This window comes from Salvelinus namaycush, chromosome 27 (assembly GCF_016432855.1).
Source record: "Salvelinus namaycush isolate Seneca chromosome 27, SaNama_1.0, whole genome shotgun sequence".
NCBI classification, from domain to species: domain Eukaryota; kingdom Metazoa; phylum Chordata; class Actinopteri; order Salmoniformes; family Salmonidae; genus Salvelinus; species Salvelinus namaycush.
In genome coordinates, this window is record NC_052333.1 from 18,913,534 (window position 1) to 18,936,128 (window position 22,595).

Here is a 22,595-nt window from a genome sequence, read left to right on the forward strand (position 1 = left end):
AAAGGATCTTATAGGATCTTATAGGATCTGTGGTGTTGCTGAGACGATGTCTATCTCAAATCTATTCCAGTACCCCCAGGGATACAGGTACAAAGCCAGGTTGAGGGGACAATCCTCTTTAAGTGGATATCCTCACTGTCACAGTGTACTGGCCAGCCAACTGAGGCAAGCCCAGAGAGGGTTGTTGGGACAGACTACCTGTACACACACAGTACAGTGGGAGTCTCTGACTGTCACATCCTCAAACACTTCGGACGGGTGTCCCTGTAGACTGGAACATTGGGCTAGACATCCTTAGACCACAGGAGGTTGGTGACACCTTAATTGAGGAAGATGGGATCATGGTAGTGACTGAAGAGGAATCAGTGGAATGGTATCAAATACATCAAACACATGGTTTCTATGTGTTTGATGCCATTACATTCGCTCGGTTCCAGCCATTATTATTAGCCGTTTGTGGCCAGCCTACAAACTGCTACTGGGGTAGACAACATTACCCAAGAGTCTCCTTCCTGTCTCAAGCAAACATACAGCTACTGGGGTAGACTACATTACACAATAGTCTCTCCTTCCTGTGGCCAGTCTACAGACAGCTGCTGGGAGAGATTATATTACCCATGAGTCTATCCTCCTCCAGCACTTCTCTAGCACTGGGCCAGACACACAGCTTAAAGGAACACTCAACAATACAAAGAAAAAATGTGAATATCAGGAAGTCTTCCATGTGAGGCGAGAGACTAATCTCTGCAGCAGTTGTTGTCACACAGCTATCACATTGCAATAGAGTAAAGCCAACTCCCGTGCGCATGCTCAGAAGCTGTGTGGATGCTCAGAAGCTGTGTGGATGCTCAGAAGTGCAGCCTCTTACATCGTAAGTCACTCTGTAATATCTTTGGTTCCCACAGCTGATCATACGGCTGAGTCTCAGTTTAAGGAGCAACTGTGGACAGAGACAGTAAAGAGTGAGGAGGAGGAGCGGGTGGGGCAGAGTGAAAGAGTAGCGAGAGAGAGAGAGAGAGAGAGAGAGAGAGAGAGAGAGAGAGAGAGAGAGAGAGAGAGAGAGAGAGCATGTAACTTACGTCTATGTAGTTGGCATTGCCATAGTCAGAGTTGGGGTCTGCTAGGAGAGAGTGTAGCTTGACTCGATGACGATCATCTAGAGGGGAGAGATCATCAACAGGGGAGAAATCATCAACAGGGGAGAGATCATCAACAGGGGAGAGATCATCAAGAGGAGAGAGATCATCAACAGGAGAGAGATTATCAACAGGAGAGAGATCATCAACAGGAGAGAGATCATCAACAGGAGAGAGATCATCAACAGGAGAGAGATCATCAACAGGGGAGAGATCATCAACAGGGGAGAGATCATCAACAGGGGAGAGATCATCAGCAGGGGAGAGATCATCTACAGGAGAGAGATCATCTACAGGAGAGAGATCATCTACAGGAGAGAGATCATCAACAGAGGAGAGATCATCAACAGGGGAGAGATCATCTACAGGGGAGATATCATCTACAGGGGAGATATCATCTACAGGGGAGAGATCATCAACAGGGGAGAGATCATCAACAAGAAAGAGGGACTTTTATGTCAGCTTTATTTAACCAGGAAGTCTTTCAGATGTATATTCTCTTTTAAAGGGACACTAACAAAGATGTTAAACAAAACAAAGATTTTTAAATAGTGGTTGTCGATAGCGATTGACTTGAGGACATGTTATAATTGGTACACTAATTTGAAACAAAGTTAAGTTACAGTAGCTTTCCTGCAAATGTTCTTCCATATATGGCATACCACTCCATTCCAGAGTGAGGGTCTGAACAGAACTTACGCCCCAATAAACTGTCATGTCTCCCTTTAGTCTTGTCCTTCTTCTTGGTGACATCCCATCCATCAAAGAAGCTCTGAAAAGAGAAGGAACAAGTGGTCACAAAGACAGTGAGATATGGTTAGCATACAGGCAAAATTCTGCATTCAGTTGATTTAAACAGCACACTGAAATACTTAGCTTGGTTACCGGAGTGTTAGATATCACTAGGACACAAGGAATATACTGTAGGTGTCATCAGATTCAAATATCCTTTCAGTTTTATTACCAAATCTCCACTTAGTTTCACCACTTAGCTTAGTTACCCAACTTAGACTGTTATCCTGAGGTTCTCTGAGTAACTTGGCCATCATATTCACTGCTCATATTTCTGTCATGACACAATTATGAGAGAACGGTGAGGAGAAGAAGAGGCTAAGAGAGATGGATCTGGCCTTGAGGGGGAGAGGAGAGGAGGAGAGGAGGTAGAGGGGAGAGGACATGAGGAGAGGAGGAAAGGAGAGTGGAGACGAGGAAGAGGAGAGGAAGAGAAGGAGAGGAGGCCGGGAAGAAAGAGGAGGGCATTCAAGAGTTAAAAGGAGGAAAGGAGGAGAGGATGAGGAGAGGAAGAGGAGGTAGATAGGCAAGCTTGAGTCTCTCTCATTACCTATGCATCGAGAGTGGTTCTGCCTAAAATCCAAGTGTTTTATAATACCTTGGTGTTAAAGTGCGACCTTTGTGACAGATGTTTATGGCACCATTTTCACAATCTGGCTGCACAGCGCGATAGGAGCTATTGAATCTAAATCAACGTTATGAGAGAGCGAGAGAGTAGAGAGTAGAGAAAGAAAGAATGACTGAGTGAGTGTGACAGACGTGTTTGTGGAGACACACAGTGGCGCTGGCGGCGGTAGCGTCCAAGTCACATCACGTTCATGGCGTAAGTCAAACTTATATCCTGGCTGCTTTGCCGGGCACATCCAGGCGCTCCAACCCCAGCTTACTAAATCCCTCATCAGCGTCGGCCCAATCCCAGCATGGGATCAGCGTGGGGCGGCCGGTCCACCTACAGCCCAGGGACAGTGGCAGCATGCTGATCAGAGGATTACACCTGCGCCTCACTCCTACACAGGTAATACTATACCTAATCCTGCTTAGAGAAGACATTATACCTCTCTCTCTCCTTCTCTCTCTCCTCCCACCAACACACTTTAGAGCAGAGCCTGAATAACACTGAACCAATCCATAGACAGACTTTCTTTAACACGCCACTATCATGCATCAGGGTCTCAGCTGCTGATCGTCAGAATGGAATTCTCTTTTCTTCTAGCAATGTTCTTTATCTCCCCTGAAGCCACGCATGACTCCAACACCATCATTAAGCTTGCTGACGACACGCCGGTGGTAGGTCTGATCACCGGCGACGATGAGACAGCCTACAGGGAGGACAGTGACTTGGCAGTGTAGTGCCGGGACAACAACCTGTCCTTCAACATCAGTAAGACCAAGGAGCTGATCGTGGACTACAGCAAATGGAGTGGCGAGCACGCCCCCATCCACATTGACAGGACTGCAGTGGAACGGGTCGTTCATCAGGGTCCAAATCACTATGGACTTAAAATGGTCAACACAGCGCGACAGTGCCTCTTCCACCTCAGGAGGTTGAAAAGGTTTGGCATGGGCACTCAAATCCTCAAAAAGTTGTACAGATACATCATTGAGAGCATCTTGATTGACTGCATCACTGCTTGGTGCTTGATTGACTGCATCACCGCCCTCGATCGCATGGTGCTACAGACGGTGGTGCGGACAGCCCAGTACATCACTGGGGCCCAGCTCCCTGTCATACAGGACCTTTATATCAGGTGGTGTGGAAAGAAGGCCAGGAGAATCGTTAAAGACTCCAGCCACCCAAGCCATAGACTCTCTGCTTCCGCACGGCAAGCGGTACCAGTGCATCAAGTCTGACACCAACACGCTCCTGAACAGTTTCCATCCCCAAGCTACAAGACAACTTTTTGCACTGCCTCTATGCACACTCACATACACTGACACTCCAACACACACATAACATGCACACACATTTAAATGGACTATACACACACGCACACACACCCACATACAATCTTCTTTCATGATGCTGCTACTCTGTTAATCATCAATCCTCATGCCTAGTCACCTTACCCCAATACATATATACCTATATCGATCCAGTATCCTTGCACATTATAAATATGGTATTGGAACTGACCCTGTGTATAGCTTCTTACTTTCTATTGTTATTATTTCTATTTCCTGTGTGTTTTTGTTCTACCTTATATTATTTAATAGTACTACACTGATATTGATTACTGCACTGTTGGGTTTAGAGCTCTGGTTTGTAATGACATCCTTTCAACCAGTTTTGCCTGCTGGGTTGAAGCCCTGAAGATAGTCAAGAGAATTGGATCTAACCTGACAGTCTAACCAGTTGGTTGTAATCTGGTTATGGCTATCTGACGTCAGCCTCGTTCTACCTGAGACAGTCCAGAAATCCTGTAGCGCCAGTCCAGAAACCCTGTAGTGCCATTTAAAAACTCCCACAGTCCTTTGCAGCATGCATGATCAATGGCCACCTCGGCAGCCCAGTGGGAAATAAGGGTTATGAAGTCCTACAGCCAGTATCACACTGATACACACATCACACGCACGTATGCGCACACACACAAACACCCCAGTCGCACACTGATCTCTCCATCTCCTTTATTTCTCCAGGCGACAGACTAGGGAGCGATGGAGGGAGCGAGACGGGAGGAGCGGAAAAGCGATGGAAGAGTGAAAAAGCGACCACGGTATTGATTTTAGGAGGGGGAATTTGTTGGGCCCTTGGGGGGTGGGATTAATGAATCGAAAAGCGCATCTGGAATCCTGGAGGTTTGGATTCCGGTACAAATGCAAGCTAAATGCTACTGGGCGAATAGAGGGACTTTGTAGTAAATCACAAATAGAATGAAAAAAAGTTACTTGAAAGCCATTTAATTAATATACTCTTGGTAGAAACAGAAAAGGATCTGAAAGAGAGATGAGCAGAATAAAATAGCTTTACATTGAGAGATGGTATCAAACAGCTACTGGAGGTTTACATTGACTGCTGCTTATTAAAACACGCTTCCAGCACCAACCTGCTGAACACATAAGCCATTGGACTCAGAGATGAGAAACTGTATTAAAATGCCTTCTGCCTCCAAAATTGCATCATTAAATCCCAAAGGATGCTATGACCACATTCTCTCTCTCCCTCCCTCCCTCCCTCCCTCCCTCCCTCCCTCCCTCCCTCCCTCCCTCCCTCCCTCCCTCCCTCTCACCTCATACTCCTGTTTGAAGCCGTATCCCTCCCCAGTCTTCATCTGGTTGATGTGTTGGAGGAGGTCTGCCACCCTGACCGCGGGGTGAAGTTGACCTGTGTGGTACGGAGAGCTCTTCCTACGACAGTGGCGTCGAGGTGAACCACCCAACAGGCTGCTGGACTCGTTCACTGAACTCCTCTGTTCATCTAGAGGAGACATACACATGCATGAGCATGGCACGCAAGCACATACACACGCACAAAGACGGATACACAACCACAGACACAAAGATGGACACAAACATACACACAGACACGTTAACCATTACACAGCATTACATATGTTATATAAGTGCCAGTATTAGTGGCTACATGTTCTTTTATTAAAGCGCATGGCTCAGTGAGGGACTGAAGGTCAACCTCCACCTGCTCAACACAACACCCACTCAACTGACAGATCAAGGAAGAGCCGGTATCACAAAGACATATTGTATGTACATATTGACGGGTACGGTGGAATATTTTTATTGAAAGAGGTCGTTTGAGAAGAGAGAGAGAGAGAGAAGGAAAATAGTGTATATTGATAAAAGCAATCTGAAGGACTGAGAGAATGAGATGGATATTGACAGAGAAACTCTAAGATGGCGCCGAAGAGGATGGCTGACGTTTTACATGCTCCTAACCAACTGTGCTATTTTGTTAGTTTTTATACGTTGTTTGTAACTTGTTTTTTTACTTATTTTGTACATAATGTTGCATAATGACCGAAAATAACTTCTGGACATCAGAAAAGCGATTACTCAACTCGAACTGGAAGAAGCTTTTTCCTTTAGCGAGTCCGACGAGAAGGATAACCTCTTGAGCCTATGGGGGGTGCTATTTCGATCTTGGAAAAATTGGTCTCCAAATTAAACTGCCTCGTACTCAATTCTTGCTCGTACAATATGCATATTATTATTACTATTGGATAGAAAACAATCTCTAGTTTCTAAAACCGTTTGAATTATGTCTGTGGGTGAACCAGAACTCTTTCTGCAGCGAAATCCATGACAGGAACTGCGAAGGTCTGAAAATTAGGCTCTGTTCTCAGATCAGTTTAAAGCTCTGTATGTATCCTATGGGTCGACATGAACTGCACCCGCCTTCCCCTGGATGTCAGTAACCAATGAGAAGTGGAATGGAGTTTCTACGTAGTTCTCAGAGCTTATAAAAGGCCAAGGAACGAGGGGAGCTCTCTTTTCGACGTTCGTCATTGCGCAAAGCAGGACCTCAGGATGGCATTTTGAAACGCTCAGTTATCGACCTTAGATATATCCGTCTGTAATTTAATTCGATATAGGTGTTAGAAACATCATAACGAAGTTATTTTAAACCGAGTTATATCAGTTTATGCGAGTATATTGCTATTTTCGGAATTTCCTTAGTATTGCGTTTTGAGGATTTGGGCATGCTGTGGCCACATAGCTATTGTTAGCTGCTAATTCCGAAGTTGAAGACTACGTTTTACAACCAAGCAACGATTCTTTTGGACAACGGACCACTTGCCCAAGATTCTGATGGAAGCTCGTCCAAAAGTAAGAGCTATTTATGATGTTATTCCGTATTTATGTGGAAAAATGTAAACGGATTTGTCCGCCATTATTGCGGCACTAGTCTGGCTGTAACGCACACTGTATGTCTAGTAACGTTAATTTAAAAAATCTAACTCAGCGGTTGCATTAATAACTAATGCATCTTTCATTTGATGTCCAACTGTATTTTTTAGTCAAGTTTACGATTATTTATTGATTAGATTAGGTGCCTTTCCAAGATGGCGCCGGCCAGAATGCATGACCTGTTGCCACTGATCACATTGTATAACCACGATTTGTGCTGCTAAATATTCACATTTTCGAACAAAACCTATATGGATTGTGTAATATGATGTTACAAGACTGTCATCTGAAGAAGTCTGAGAAGGTTAGTGAAAAATGAATTTATTTTGGTGGTGAATACGTTATCGCTGTGTTTGGCTGGAATCAATGCTGTTGTCTGGTTTGCTATTGTGGTAAGCTAATATAACGATATATTGTGTTTTCGCTGTAAAACACTTAGAAAATCTGAAATATTGTCTTGATTCACAAGATCTGTGTCTTTCAATTGCTGTACGCTGTGTATTTTTAAGAAATGTTTTATGATGAGTAATTAGCTAATACACGATGGTCTCTGTAGTTATTCTAGTCATTTTAGTGAGAGTTGTGATGGGGGCTGCAATTGTAAACTATGATTTATACCTGAAATATGCACATTTTTCTAACAAAACATATGCTATACAATAAATATGTTATCAGACTGTCATCTGATGAAGTTTTTTCTTGGTTAGTGGCTATTTATATCTTTATTTGGTCGAATTGGTGATAGCTACTGGTGGAGTGAAAAAATAGTGGAGTAAGAAAAATGGTGTCTTTTGCTAACGTGGTTAGCTAATAGATTTACATATTGTGTCTTCCCTGTAAAACATTTTAAAAATCAAAAATGGTGGCTAGATTCACAAGAAGTGTATCTTTCATCTGGTGTCTTGGACTTGTGATTTAATGATATTTAGATGCTAGTATTTACTTGTGACGCTATGCTAGGCTATGCTAGTCAGCTTTTTTACTGGTGGGGGTGCTCCCGGATCCGGGTTTGGGAGGAACTAGATGATATACTGCAACAGGCCCAAATCCCCGACATTTGCATGAAGAAAAGACGGAGAAAAAGGGGGCGCAGGTCGGGCTGCTTTCTAAGAATCCGTAGGCTTGCGAGTAAACTCCCACTGCCATCCATTCTATTGGCTAACGTGCAATTATTGGAAAATAAAATTGATGACCTACTATTAAGATCATCCTACCAACGGGACATTTAAAACTGTAATATCTTATGTTTCACAGAGTCGTGGCTGAAGGACGACGCGGAAAATATAGAGCTGGTGGGATTTTCCATGCACTGCCAGAACAGAGAAGCTACGTCTGGTAAGAGGAGGGGTGGGGTGTGTGTATATTTGCCAATAACAGCTGGTGCGCAATGTCTAATAATAATGAAGTCTCGAGGTATTGCTTGCCTGAGGTAGAGTAACTTATGATAAGCTGTAGACCACACTATCTACCAAGAGAGTTGTCATCTATATTATTCGTAGCCGTCTATTTACCACCACAGACCAATGCTAGCACTACGACCACACTCAACCAACTCCATAAGACCATAAGGAAACAAGAAAATGCTCATCCAGAAGTGGCACTCCTAGTGGCCGGGGATTTTATTGCAGGCAAACTTAAATCAGTTTTACAACATTTTCACCAGCATGTTACGTGTGCAACGAGAGGGAAAAAAACTCTAGACCACCTGTACTCCACACACAGAGATGTATACAAAGCTCTCCCCCGCCCTCCATTTGGCAAATCTGACCATACATCTCCCCTCCTGATTCCTTCTTACAAGCTAAAACTAAAGCAGGCATTACCAGTGACTCGCTCAATACGGACGTGGCAGACAAAGCGGATGCTGTGCTACAGGACTGTTTTGCTAGCAAAGAATGGAATATGTTCCAGAATTCATGCAATGGCATTGAGGAGTATACCACCTCAGTCATTGGCTTCATTAATAAGTGCATCGACGACGTCATCCTAACTGTGAACGTACGTACATATCCCAACCAGAAGCCATGGATTACAGGCAACATCCGCATCGAGCTAAAGGCTAAAGCTGCCACTTTCAAGGAGAGTGCCACTAATCCGGACGCTTATAAGAAATCGCGCTATGCACTCAGATGAACAATCAAACAAGCAAAGCGTCAATACAGGACGCTGTACTACATCGGCTCTGACGCTCGGCGGATGTGGTAGGGCTTGAAAAGTATTATGGACTACAAAGGAAACCCAGACGCGAGCTTTCCAGTGACGCGAGCCTACCAGACAAGCTAAATGCCTTTTATGCTCGCTTCAAGGCAAGCACCACTGAAGCATACATGAGAGCACCAGCAGTTCTGGATGACTGTGTGATAACGCTCTCGGTAGCCGATGTGAGCAATACTTTTAACCTGTTTGGGCTGCAGGGGCAGTATTGAGTAGCCAGATAAAAGGTGCCCATTTCAAACGGCCTCGTACTCAATTCTTGCTCGTACAATATGCATATTATTATTACTATTGGATATTAAACACTCTCTAGTTTCTAAAACCGTTTGAATTATATCTGTGAGTCAAACAGAACTCATTTGGCACAAATTTCCTGACCAGGAAGTGGAAAGTCTGAAATCGAGGCTCTGTTCTACTTCCTGCCTATAAATGGGCATGATACGTATTAGTATACATGCACTTCATAGACCTTCCCCTGGATGTCAAGAGGCGGTGAGAGAAGAAATTTAGTGTTTATCTTGGTCTGAAGTGGAATACAAGCTCTTTGTATGACGTGTCCCCCATTTCCGGTTTTCTGGAGAGCGCGAGGAGGTCCCTGGATTTGCCTTCTGTTTAGCTGCCGTTATAGGCGACTACTATCTCCGGCTTTGATTTTATTTGATACATGTGACCATAACATCGTAAAGTATGTTTTTTCAATATAGTTTAATCAGATTATTGAAATTTTTTCGGGAGTTTTGCCGTGTTCCGTTCTCTGACTTTGTTGACGATGGAGAGATTCGCGCCACTTGGCTAGTGCGCTTGCTAATTCAAGAGGGAAAATGGACGTTCTAAATCCAAACAACGATTGTTCTTGACAAAGGACCCCATGTCCAACATTCTGATGAAAGATCAGCAAAAGTAAGAAACATTTTATGATGCTATTTCATATATCTGTCGTGCATGTGAACTAGTCGTCGGCGCCCAACTTTTGGGTACTCTAGCTATACCGAAGCTGGATGTCGTAATGAAGTTATTTTTTAGAATTCTAACACTGCGATTTCATTAAGAACTAATGGATCTATCATTTCCTATACAACATGTATTTTTTAGTTATGTTTATGAATAGCTATTTGGTCAGAATATGTGTGTCAGAAAAAGTGTCAGAAAAATATCCGAACGTTGTGGGAAATAGTAGCTACGTTAGCAGAATGTATAACCACTGATTTCAGCTCTAAATATGCACATTTTCGAACAAAACATAAGTGTATGTATAACCTGATGTTATAGGACTGTCATCTGATGAAGAATATCAAGGTTAGTCAAAAATTATATATCTTTTACTGGTTTGTTACGATCGCTAACCTTTTGCTACTGGGAAATGGCATGTGTTTCTGGCTATTGTGGTAAGCTAATATAACGCTATATTGTGTTTTCGCTGTAAAACACTTAATAAATTGGAAATATTGGCTGGAATCACAAGATGCCTGTCTTTCATTTGCTGTACACTATGTATTTTTCAGAAATGTTTTATGATGAGTAATTAGGTATTTGACGTTGGTGTCTGTAATTATTATGGCTGCTTTCGGTGCAATTTCTGATTGTAGCTGCAATGTAAACTATGATTTATACCTGAAATATGCACATTTTTCGAACAAAACATAGATTTATTGTATAACATGTTATAAGACTGTCATCTGATGAAGTTGTGTCTTGGTTAGTTTGGTTGGTTCTTGGTTAGTTAGGTTGGCTTTGTGCATGCTACCTGTGCTGTGAAAAATGTCTGTCCTTTTTTGTATTTGGTGGTGAGCTAACATAAATATACGTGCTGTTTTCGCTGTAAAACATTTTAAAAATCGGACATGTTGGCTGGATTCACAAGATGTGTACCTTTCATTTGCTGTATTGGACTTGTTAATGTGTGAAAGTTAAATATTTAAAAAATATATATTTTGAATTTCGCGCCCTGCACTTGAAGTGGCTGTTGTCATATTGTGGGCGGCCTCGGGCTGCAGCCATAAGAAGTTAAACAGATCAACATTCACAAAGACGCGGGGCCAGACGGATTACCAGGACGTGTCCTCAAAGCATGCACGGACCAACTGGCAAGTGTCTTCACTGACATTTTTAACCTCTCCCTGACCGAGTCCGTAATACCTACATGTTTCAAGAAGTCCACCATAGTCCTTGTGCCCAAGGAAGCAAAGGTCACTTGCCCAACTGATTACCGCAACGTAGCACTCACGTCGGTAGCCATGAAGAGCTTTGAAAGGCTAGTCAAGGCTCACATAAACAGCATCCTCCCGGATACCCTAGACCCACAGATCCACAGATGACGCAATCTCACTCGCACTCCACACTGCCCTTTCCCACCTGGGCAAAAGGAACACCTGTGTGAGAATGCTGTTCATTGACTACAGCTCAGCGTTCAACACCATAGAGCCCACACAGCTCATCACTAAGCTAAGAACCCTGGGACTAAACACCTCCCTCTGCAACTGGATCCTGGACTTCCTGACGGGCCACCCCCAGGTGGTAAGGGTAAGCAACAACACGTCTGCCACACTGATACTCAAGGCTGGGGCCCCTAAGGGGTGTGTACTTAGTCCCATCCTGTACTCCTTGTTCACCCACGACTGCGTGGCCAAACACGACTCCAACACCATCATTAAGTTTGCTGATGACACAACAGTGGTAGGCCTGATCACCGACAACGATGAGACAGCTTATAGGGAGGAGGTCAAAGAATTGGCAGTGTGGTGCCAGGACAACAACCTCTCCCTCAATGTGAGCAAGACAAAGGAGCTGATCGTGGACTACAGATAAAGGAAGGCCAAACAGGCCACCATTAACATTGATGGGGCTGTAGTGGAGCGGATCGAGAGTTTCAAGTTCCTCGGTGTCCACATCACCAACGAACTATCATGGTACAAACACACCAAGACAGTTGTGAAGAGGGCACGACAAAACTTTTTCCCCCTCAGGAGACTGAAAAGATTTGGCATGGTCCCCAGATCCTCAAAAAGTTCTACAGCTGCACCATCGAGAGCATCCTGACCGGTTGCATCACCGCCTGGTATGGCAACTGCTCGGCTTCTGACCGTAATGCGCTACAGAGGGTAGTGTGTACGGCCTAGTACATCACTGGGGCCAAGCTTCCTGCCATCCAGGACCTATACATTAGGCGGTGTCAGAGGAAAGCCCCTAACATTTTCAGAGACTCCAGCAACCCCAGTCATGGACTGTTTTCTCTGCTACCGCACGGCAAGCGGTACCGGTGCACCAAGGACCAAAAGGCTCCTTAACAGCTTCAACCCCCAAGCCATAAGACTACTGAACAATTAATCAAATGGCCACTGGACTATTTACATTGACCCCCCCCCCCCCCCCCCCCGATTTGTTTTGCACACTGCTACCACTCACTGTTTACTATCTATGTCACTTCACCCTTACATACGTGTACAAATTACCTCAACTAACCGGTACCCCATGTATATAGCCTCGTTATTCTTATTTTATTGTGTTACTTTTTATAATTTTTACTTGAGTTTATTTGGTTAATATGAACTCTTCTTGAACTGCACTGTTTGTTAAGGGCTTGTAAGTAAGCATTTCACAGTAAGGTCTACACTTGTTGTATTCGGTGCATGTGACAAATGAAGTTTGATTTGATTTGCGAAGTAAACAGAAAGCCTGAGAAACTGAAGATGGTACTTCTCTTAGCAGTGTGTGTATACAGGACAGACTGTTGCCTAGAGAGTGTACTTGTTGTAGTTGACAGTGTGTATACTACAGTAGGTGGCACAGAGTCTACAGACTAGTGTACTTGTTGTAGTTGACAGTGTGTGTAGAGAGGGAAAAGACTGTAGCCTACAGAGTGTACTTGTAGCAGGGTGTAGTTGAGTGTTCTACTGGCCAGACTTCTGTGGTGCAGGGAGTAGAGCATCTGCCTCTGTAAAGGATCAGTGGATTGTGCTCTCCTTCAGCCTCTCTCGCTCTCTCTCGGAGGTACAGGGTTAGCGTACAGACTAGTGTACTCTTTGCTGTACTCTCTGTCTCTCTTAGGGCTCGGGGTGTTCTTGGTTCTTACTCCGTGTGTTGCAGGTGTGGGCGTCCATGAAGGAGTTAGCAGTGCGCCCATCCTGCTGCAGGGTGCTCTGCTCTGTCATGCTGCAGTCCAGAGAACCTAGCTTCCTGGTCTTCTCCTGACGGTACGACATGGCTGCCTTGTTCAGCGCTACCTTCTTCCTGCTGCACAGAGCAAAGAGAGGAGAGGAGATGTGGAGAGGAGAGGAGATGTGGAGAGGAGAGGAGAGGAGAGGAGAGGAGAGGAGAGGAGAGGAGAGGAGAGGAGAGGAGAGGAGAGGAGAGGAGAGGAGAGGAGAGGAGAGGAGAGGAGATATAAAAAGGAGAGAAGAATAAGAGAGAGATCAAAATAAGGAAATAGCAAAGAGAGGGGAAATGAGTGGAAAGAGGGGGGTTGAGGTCAAGGAGTTGAGAAATTGGAAGAAAGGGGAAAAATAAGAGATTAAATCGAGGCGAGGGAGATAAAGGAATATTTGGTGATAGTAGCAGGCCCAGAGAGAGACAGAGAGAGAATAGACTGGAGAGGTATATAGAGGATGAGGTGGAGGAGACGCTTATCTCCTATAAGTGTCATCTTCCAGGACTACAGAGGGCAAGCAGGTGAAGATTGCGCCGTAAGGAAAAGATGGAGGGAGAGACTAGAGAGGAGTCACTTACGGGTAGTATGAGTAAGAATAGAAGTCCCTTCTGATTAGCATGAAGAAAGGAGGAGAAGAAAGAGGAGGAGAGAGAGAGAGAGAGAGTGAAGAGAAAGAAAACAAAGAGACGTGAGAGGTGGGGCCATGGTTAGTGAGGTGGCCTCCAGCAAGGCAAAATAAAAATGTTGAAATGTACAGGTAAATAATGAAAACACTAGTAAATGAGGGATACAAAGTATATTGAAAGCAGGTGCTTCCACACAGGTGTGGTTCCTGAGTTATTTAAGCAATTAACATCCCATCATGCTTAGGATCATGTATAAAAATGCTGGGCAGGCCATTATTTTGGCTATAATGGCTATGCCCCGATTGGATGACAATGCCCCCATCCACAAGGCACGAGTCGTCACTGAATGGTTTGATCATGAAAACAATGTAAACCATATGTCATTACCATCTCAGTCACCAGCTCTCAACCCAATCTAACACTTGTCAGAGATTCTGGAGCGGCGTCTGAGACAGAATTTTCCACCCCCATCAACAAAACACCAAATTATGGAATTTCTCGTGGAAGAATGGTGCCGCATCCCTCCAATAGAGTCCCAGACACTTGTAGACACAATGCCAAGGCACATTGAAGCTGTTTTGGCTTGTGGTGGCCCAACGCCCTAATAAGACACTTTATGATGGCAGTTACCTGTATGTTTATGGAGGCAGGGCAAGCGACCATGCAGCAGATAAAATATAGCACAACTGTGACATTGACTGGGTTCCTAGCTAAATAGATTGCTTATCACTTAACTGAATAATATGCCAGGGAGCACAGGTAAACATACAGCTGTCAACCAAGGTACAGTTAGCTCAACGCTCTACTGGTGGTTTCTGTCTCTATCACGCTTCTCCCTGTGACGTCCAACCCTGCTTCTCTGAAGTGCATCCCAGCTCCTCTCCCTTCATCATGAGAAAACCTGAGGTGGTAATTCTATCTGAAAGGCAACAACAACCTTCCTCTCCAATTAATGGCTCAGCCACAGGCACCGTGTTCACAGAGCACTGCACACCAACCCAGATGCTGCTATTATATCTGCTTTGACTTGAAAGGGCAATGGCTTGAAAGGGCCCTTGATGAAATATTACAGACTGAGTGTTATTCTCCCAATATAACGTCAGAGGAGAAGAGGTAAGGGGGAGAGAGGAGGAGTAAAGGAGGAGAAGAGAGGGAAGGAGGAGAGTACGCTACTGCCAAGCAGTATGTCCTGGTGATGCTGGAGTGAATATTAGAGTTTCATTCCTAGGTGTGTGTGCAGCCAATAGACAACAGACCTTGAAATTAAAAAATGAGTTCTACGCAAAAGCTTGGCAACTATAACTGCACAGCATCTCACAAATAATACCCAGCCATGTGTGTACTTCTGGAAGTAATATACTCTCCATTACCTACCTAACTCCCTATTGAATTGAGTTGGACTAAGCCTGCCAAAATGTGATGGAGAAATACCTTCCCTAATAGGACATAGTTAGTCACATGGCAGTTTGTGACAGGCAGCTAAGAGACAGTCAAAGATAGGCCCCTTTCTGGATCACCTCAATGATCACAATCACAATCACCTTTACACACACACGACCCTCCACTCACCCCTTCTTGATGATGATGACGATGGCCCCCAGCAGCAGAATGAGGACCACCAGTCCGCCAGCACAGGCCCCCAGGATCAGACCCATGTCCTCTGCATGTTGGGACACCTCCAGGGCCCTCTTATGGTCCTTACAGGCAGCTACAGGGTAAAGAGAAGACTGTTAGCCCGTTGAAGTAAAGCCTAAGATTCATCCAGGATCCTCTTATTGTCTTTAGAGGCAGCTACAGGGGAGAGACACGCGGGGGAGAGACAAGTTAGAGTGATAGTCTTCTGTATGCTACAAGACTGTAGTAGCTTGCTGAGCAAAGGCCTAGGCATTAGCTCTTAAGAACTCATGGTTCGGGCGATGATACTCCAACAAAGGGCCAACCTAGTTAGATTCCTCTCCCTAGTCCCTACACTAGACCACACAGAAGCCTAAGCATCCTGTAGAAAAGGCAGACAACCACAAAAACAACCAATTATACCGATGATGATCAGAGATCAAAATATCAGGAGTTAGAGATGGAAGGCTATAGTCTAGTTCTATTTTTTTCTGTTAATCCCAAAGGAGGCCCAGGGGTATTGTGGTAGTCTGGGAGACGGGAAGGCACGGTGAGCCAGGTTATCAGAGTAAAATCAGGTTATTATCCCTCTCACACTGGGTATTATATCCACCTGGATGAATACACTGGCAGAGGGGAGGAAGGGAGAGAGGGAGAGTGGGGGGAGGGAGATATGGAGAGAGAGGAGGGAGAGAGGGGGGGGATATGGAGAGAGAGGAGGGAGAGAGGGGGAGGGAGATATGGAGAGAGAGGAGGGAGAGAGGGGGAGGGAGATATGGAGAGAGAGGAAGAGAGAGAGTATGGTAGAGTAAATAAGCTCTGGCTTTGTCCCTGACTATGTTTCATGATAGGTAACAGGCTTGGATAAGGAGGAAGCTTTTAAGCCGCTAACTAACCAGTCACAGTTGGTGTAGCCAGTGTGGACAGCTGGACAGACTTTGCCTACATGTGTTAAGAAAACACACCAGTTACATCAGCTAATAGCTAGCTGGAAGTTCATTCAGTCAGCCATTTTCTATGCACTAATGTCACAGTCTCACCGTGTTCGCTGTGCCTCATTTCCATCAGAGCTATAACAACAGCTTGAAATCTCTCCCATGATGAATTTGGAGCTCCCATGGTGTCGCTTTCCAGAAGTGTTTATTGCCGACTAGAAACAGAATTGGTTGAGAATTAAGATCCTGAACCCCTGTGAGCATACGCTTAATTAAAAGTCTTCTCTCCGATGGGTAAACAAAAAGGAGGGTGAATGAAATGGTTTATCACTGGAGGCACGAAGCTAAAACCAATTATCTACCTCTTTTCACCATCCCTCCTTCTTCTAACCCTTCAGCTGGATGTGGTCCTCTCTCTTTCAGCTCACTTACTATTTTAAAAAATCTCTCTCTCTCGCTCTACCAGTTAGCTGCAGCACAACCAATTTGAACAGTATCCATGTTTTCTTCTCTCCCTCCCAGTAAGGCATGCTATTTTGTCTGCAAGGGGGGTAATTTTGCCTGAGCCTTAAAAGCCTGTTCAGGAAACAGAGTGTGGCCTGCAGAAATGTTGATTGCAGATGATTCTAGCTCTACTGGCTAGCTGGCTCTCTCTCTGGCCTCCAAGTCCACTTTACTAATGTGTGTGTGTGTGTGTGTGTGTGTGTGTGTGTGTGTGTGTGTGTGTGTGTGTGTGTGTGTGTGTGTGTGTGTGTGTGTGTGTGTGTGTGTGTGTGTGTGTGTGTGTGTGTGTGTGTGTGTGTGTGTGTGTGTGTGTGATTGCGCGTGCGTGCGTGCGTGCATGTGCACAGATGAGTCACTCTGTCCTTACTGACTCCTGCTGTAAGAAGCACATTTCCATGGACAAGTTTAGACCACTATAACGTTCTGCTGTTGTGAGGCAGGAAGAGAGGGATGGGGGGGAGGTGGAGAGATAGAGAGAAAAAGGATAGCGAATGTATATATGAGAGAATGTGTGTGAGAGAAAGATTAGGATGGAGGATGTGAAGAAAGGTAGAGGGCTGGAGAGGACACACATTTCATCTTCATCTGCCAGCGTTAGCGTGTCATTAACTAGATATTGTGCTGGTGTGTGTGCGTGGGCCCGGAACACCAGAGGTGTGACACTAGTCGTCTAAGCGGTAGCCGCCTGTCTCTGTCCCTGTCTGTCTCCCTGCTTCACGCTTGACATGAGCCCCAGCCTTTCATTACGCAGTCACAGAATGAGAGAGAGAGAGCAAGAGAGAAAGAGAGAGAGAGAGAGAAAAAATTGTGTGAGAGGAAAATGTTATGTGTGTGCATGTGTGTGGGCGTGTTGGAGAGAGATAAAGGAAAGTTGTATAATTAGAGAGCGAGAGAGGAAGCTTGAGGCGGACAGACAGACAGACAGACAGACAGACAATAAGACAAGCAAAAAGAGAAAGAGTGTGTGTGTGTGAGAGAGAGAGAGAGAGAGAGAGAGAGAGAGAGAGAGAGAGAGAGAGAGAGAGAGAGAGAGAGAGAGAGAGAGAGAGAGAGAGTCCAAGGCCTGAGGTAATCTGCCTTTGGCCTAAAGAGCAGGAACCTGGACTTCACCAAAGGAATCGGAAATACAGTCATTGTCATCCTACAAGAAATACGGTATAGAGGAGATGGACCCACTGGTTGCCCTCTAGGTCACAGAGAGCTGGTAGTCCCATCCACCAAACTACCAGGTGTGAAACAGGAAATGGACTCAGGGTGTATGCTAATTTGGTATAGAGCAATTCACTCTATTAAATTAATCAAAACAGGAACATTTTACATTTGGCTAGAAATTCTAAAGTAAATGATCTTAACAGAGAAAAATGTCCTGTGTGCTACCTATATCCCCCCACTAGAATCCCAATACTTTAATGAAGACAGCCAATCCTGGAGGGGGAAATCAATCATTTCCAGGCCCAGGAAAATGTACTAGTCTGTGGCGACCTAAATGCCAGAACCGAACAAGAACCTGACACCCTCAGCACACAGGGAGACAAACACCTGCCTGGAGGTGACAGCATTCTCTCCCCCATATGCCCCCCCTAGGCACAACTATGACAACAAAACCAACAAAAATGGGTCACAACTCCTGCAATTCTGTTGCACGCTGGGTATGTTCATAGTCAATGGTACTCTTCGAGGGGACTCCTATGGTAGGTACACCTACAGCTCATCTCTTGGCAGTAGTACTGTAGACTACTTTATCACTGACCTTAACCCAGAGTCTCTCAGAGCATTCCCAGTCAGCCCACTGACCACAGACCACAGCAAAAGCACAGTCTACTTGAACAGAGCAACACTCAATCATGAGGTATCAAAACCAAAGGAAATGAATAATATTAACAACTTCTTATGGCTGCAATCCCGCTACCGGGATCGATATGACAACAGCCAGTGAAAGTGCAGGGCGCCAAATTCAAACAACAGAAATCTCATAATTAAAATTCCTCAGACATTCATGTGTCTTATATAATTTTAATGGTAATCTTGTTGTTAATCCCACCAAAGTGTCCGATTTCAAATATGCTTTTCAGCGAAAGCACTACAAACGATTATGTTAGGTCACCACAAAACCACAATAAGCACAGCCATTTTTCCAGCGAAAGATAGCTTTCACAAAAAACAGAAATAGAGATAAAATGAATCACTAACCTTTGATTATCTTCATCAGATGACACGCATAGGACTTCATGTTACACAATACATGCATGTTTTGTTTGATAAAGTTCATATTTATATCAAAACATCAGAAACATGTCAAACGATGTACTGAATCAATCTTTAGAATGTTGTTAACATACATCTTGAATAACGTTCCAACCGGACAATTACATCGACTTCAATTGACCGATGGAACGGAGCTCCCTCTCACATGAACGCGCCAGTTCAATGCGTGGGCACCTCATGGAAGTGATTACTCATTCCTGTCTCCTTCGGCCCCCCTTCACATTAGAGTCATCAGACAAAGTTCTTGTCACGCCCTGACCATAGTTTGCATTGTTTGTTTCTATGTTTTGTTTGGTCAGGGTGTGATATGAGTGGGCATTCTATGTTGTATGTCTAGTTTGTCTGTTTCTATGTGTTTCGCCTGATATGGTTCTCAATCAGAGGCAGGTGTTTCTCGTTGTCTCTGATTGGGAACCATATTTAGGTAGCCTGTTTTGTATTGTGGGTTGTGGGTTATTGTTCCTGTTTCTGTGTTTGTTCACTATACGGGACTGTTTCGTGTTCGTTCGTTGATTCGTTATTTTGTTTGTTTGTTTTCAAGTATTCTAATTAAATGGATACTTACCACGCTGCATTTTGGTCCTCCGATCCTTCTTACTACTCCTCCTCAGATGAGGAGGACGATGAACGTGACAGAATAACCCACCACAACCGGACCAAGCAGCGTGGTAACGGGCAGCAGCAGCAGCAGCGGCCGAAATCTCAGGACTCCTGGACATGGGAGGAGATTTTAAACGGAGAAGGACCCTGGGCTCAGGTTGGTGAATATCGCCGCCCCAAAGCAGAGCTGGAGGCAGCAAAAGCTGAGAGGCGGTGGTATGAGGAGGCAGCACGAAAGCGCGGTTGGAAGCCCGAGAGGCAGCCCCAAAAATGTATTGGGGGGGGCACACGGGGAGTGTGGTTAAGTCAGGTAGGAGACCTGAGCCAACTCCCCGTGCTTACCGTGGAGAGAGAGGGACCTGGCAGGCACCGTGTTATGCCGTGAGGCGCACGGAGTCCCCGGTGCGCAGGCATAGCCCGGTCTGGTACATAGCAGCGCCTCATATCGGCCGGGCTAGAGTGGGCATCGAGCCAGGTGCCATGAAGCCGGCTCAGCGCATCTGGTCTCCAGTGCGTCTCCTCGGGCCGGGGTACATGCGCCGCCTGAGGAGACGCGCCGCCTGACAGACTGACAGACACCTGGACAGACGCGCCGCCTGAGCCGCCCTTCTGTCCAGCGCCGCCTGAGCCGTCCTCCTGTCTAGTGCCGCCTGAGCCGTCCTCCTGTCCAGCGCCACCTGAGCCGCCCGTCTGTCCAGCGCCGCCTGAGCCGCCCGTCTGTCCAGCGCCGCCTGAGCCGTCCGTCTGTCCAGCACCGCCAGAGCCACCCGTCAGTCAGGAGCCGCCAGAGCTGCCCGTCAGTCAGGAGCCGCCAGAGCCGCCCGCCAGTCAGGAGCCGCCCGCCAGTCCGGAGCCGCCCTTCAGTCCGGAGCCGCCCTTCAGTCCGGAGCCGCCCCTCAGTCCGGAGCCGCCCCTCAGTCCGGAGCCGCCCCTCAGTCCGGAGCCGCCCCTCAGTCCAGAGCCGCCCCTCAGTCCAGAGCTGCCCTTCAGTCCGGAGCTGCCCCTCAGTCCAGAGGAATCCCTCAGTCCAGAGGCGCTCCTCAGTCCAGTGGGGCCTTTTATTAGGGTCCTCGGTCCAAGGTCGGAGGCGAGGGTCGCCGCTCTAAAGAGGCCAATGAAGAGGGCAATGACTATGGTGGAGTGGGGTCCACACCGCGGACAGATGCCCACCAAGACCCCGTTTGTTTGTTGTTTTTTTGTTTTTGTTTTGTTCAAGTATTCTATTAAAATTCATACTCACCACGCTGCATCTTGGTCCTCCTCTCTTTCGCCCGACGAAGATCGTGACAATTCTATTGACTATTGACATCTAGTGGAAGCCGTAGGAAGTGAAAACCCATCCATATCTCTCTGTATTTTCAATGAGAGCTTGGTTGAAAATCTGGCACCCCCAGAAAATATCCAAACAGTAAGTGGAACTTCTCAGGTTTTTGCCTGCCATATGAGTTCTGTTATACTCACAGACATAATTCAAACAGTTTTAGAAACTTCAGAGTGTTTTCTATCCAATACTAATAATAATATGCATATATTAGCAACTATGACATAGGAGCAGGCCGTTTACTCTGGGCACCTCTGTGCACCTTTCATCCAAGCTACTCAATACTGCCCCTTCAGCCATAAGAAGTTAAGAAATGCTATAGATGGAAGGAAAGTAGTGTGGAAACTTACCAAAATACAATTAGACAACAACAAATTCAATCCCCTTTAGACAACTTCCTGGACAAAACATTCCACTGTAATAGTGAAGGTGTAAACTTGGCAGAAGAAAACCTACACAGTATATTTGACTTCTCAGCTTCCCTATTAAAATTTCAAACAGAAAACTGAAGAAAATTAACAACAATGACAAATGATTTGATGAAGAATACAAAAACCTAAGAAAGAAATTGAGAATCCTATCAAACCAAAAACATAGAGTCCCAGAAAACCTGAGTCTACGCCTTCACTATGGTGAATCACTAAAACAATACAGAAAAACACTACAGAAAAAGAAGGAACAGCACGTCAGAAATCAGCTCAACATAATTGAAGAATCCATAGACTCTAACCACTTCTGGGAAAATTGGAAAACACTCAACAAACAACAACAAGAATAGTTATCTTTCCAAAAAGGAGATGTATGGGTAAACCACTTCTACATTATTTTTGGCTCTATAACAAAGAACAAACAGCAAAAACATATACATGATCAAATATAAATCTTAGAATCAACTATTAAAGACTACCAGAACCCACTAGACCTCCCAATTACATTGAATGAACTACAGGACAAAATACATACCCTCCAACCCAAAAAAGGCCTGTGGTGTTGATGGTATCCTCAATGAAATGATCAAATATACAGACAACAAATTCCAATTGGCTATACTTAAACTCTATAACATCATCATTAGCTCTGGCATCTTCCCCAATATTCGAAAACTAAGGACTGATGACCCCAATCCACAAATTGGAGACACAATTGACTCCAATAACTACAGTGGGATATGCATCAACAGCAACCTTGGGAAAATCCTCAGCAGAATCGTACATTTCCTCAGTGAAAGCAATGTACTGAGCAAATGTGAAATTGGCTTTTTACCAAATTATCCATATGACAGACTACATATTGTCTAGACTACTGCACCCCCTAATTGACAAACAAACAAACCAAAACAAAGGCAAAGTCTTCTCATGCTTTGTTGATTTAAAAAAAGCCTTTGACTCAATTTGGCATGAGGGTCTGCTATACAAATTGTTGGGGGAAAACATACGACAATATAAAATCCATGTACACACACAACTGTGTGGTTAAAATTAGCAAAAAACACACATATTTCTTTCCACAGGGCCGTGGGGTGAGATAGGGATGCAGATTAAGCCCCACCCTCTTCAACATATATATCAACAAATTGGCGAG

General features: G+C 45.1%; 1 protein-coding gene across 1 annotated transcript in view; it reads right to left on the minus strand.

Moving 5' to 3' along the window:
• Positions 1–22,595, minus strand: part of LOC120022285 (receptor-type tyrosine-protein phosphatase U-like) — a 139,766-nt gene that overhangs the window by 44,646 nt on the left and 72,525 nt on the right. Inside the window, exons 14-19 of the mRNA XM_038966186.1 lie at positions 15,345–15,483; positions 13,728–13,757; positions 13,075–13,235; positions 5,156–5,343; positions 1,836–1,908; positions 1,080–1,156 (exon numbers count right to left, since the gene is read on the minus strand). Coding sequence (XP_038822114.1) covers positions 1,080–1,156; positions 1,836–1,908; positions 5,156–5,343; positions 13,075–13,235; positions 13,728–13,757; positions 15,345–15,483 — 668 coding nt within the window. The remainder of the gene's footprint in view (positions 1–1,079; positions 1,157–1,835; positions 1,909–5,155; positions 5,344–13,074; positions 13,236–13,727; positions 13,758–15,344; positions 15,484–22,595) is intronic.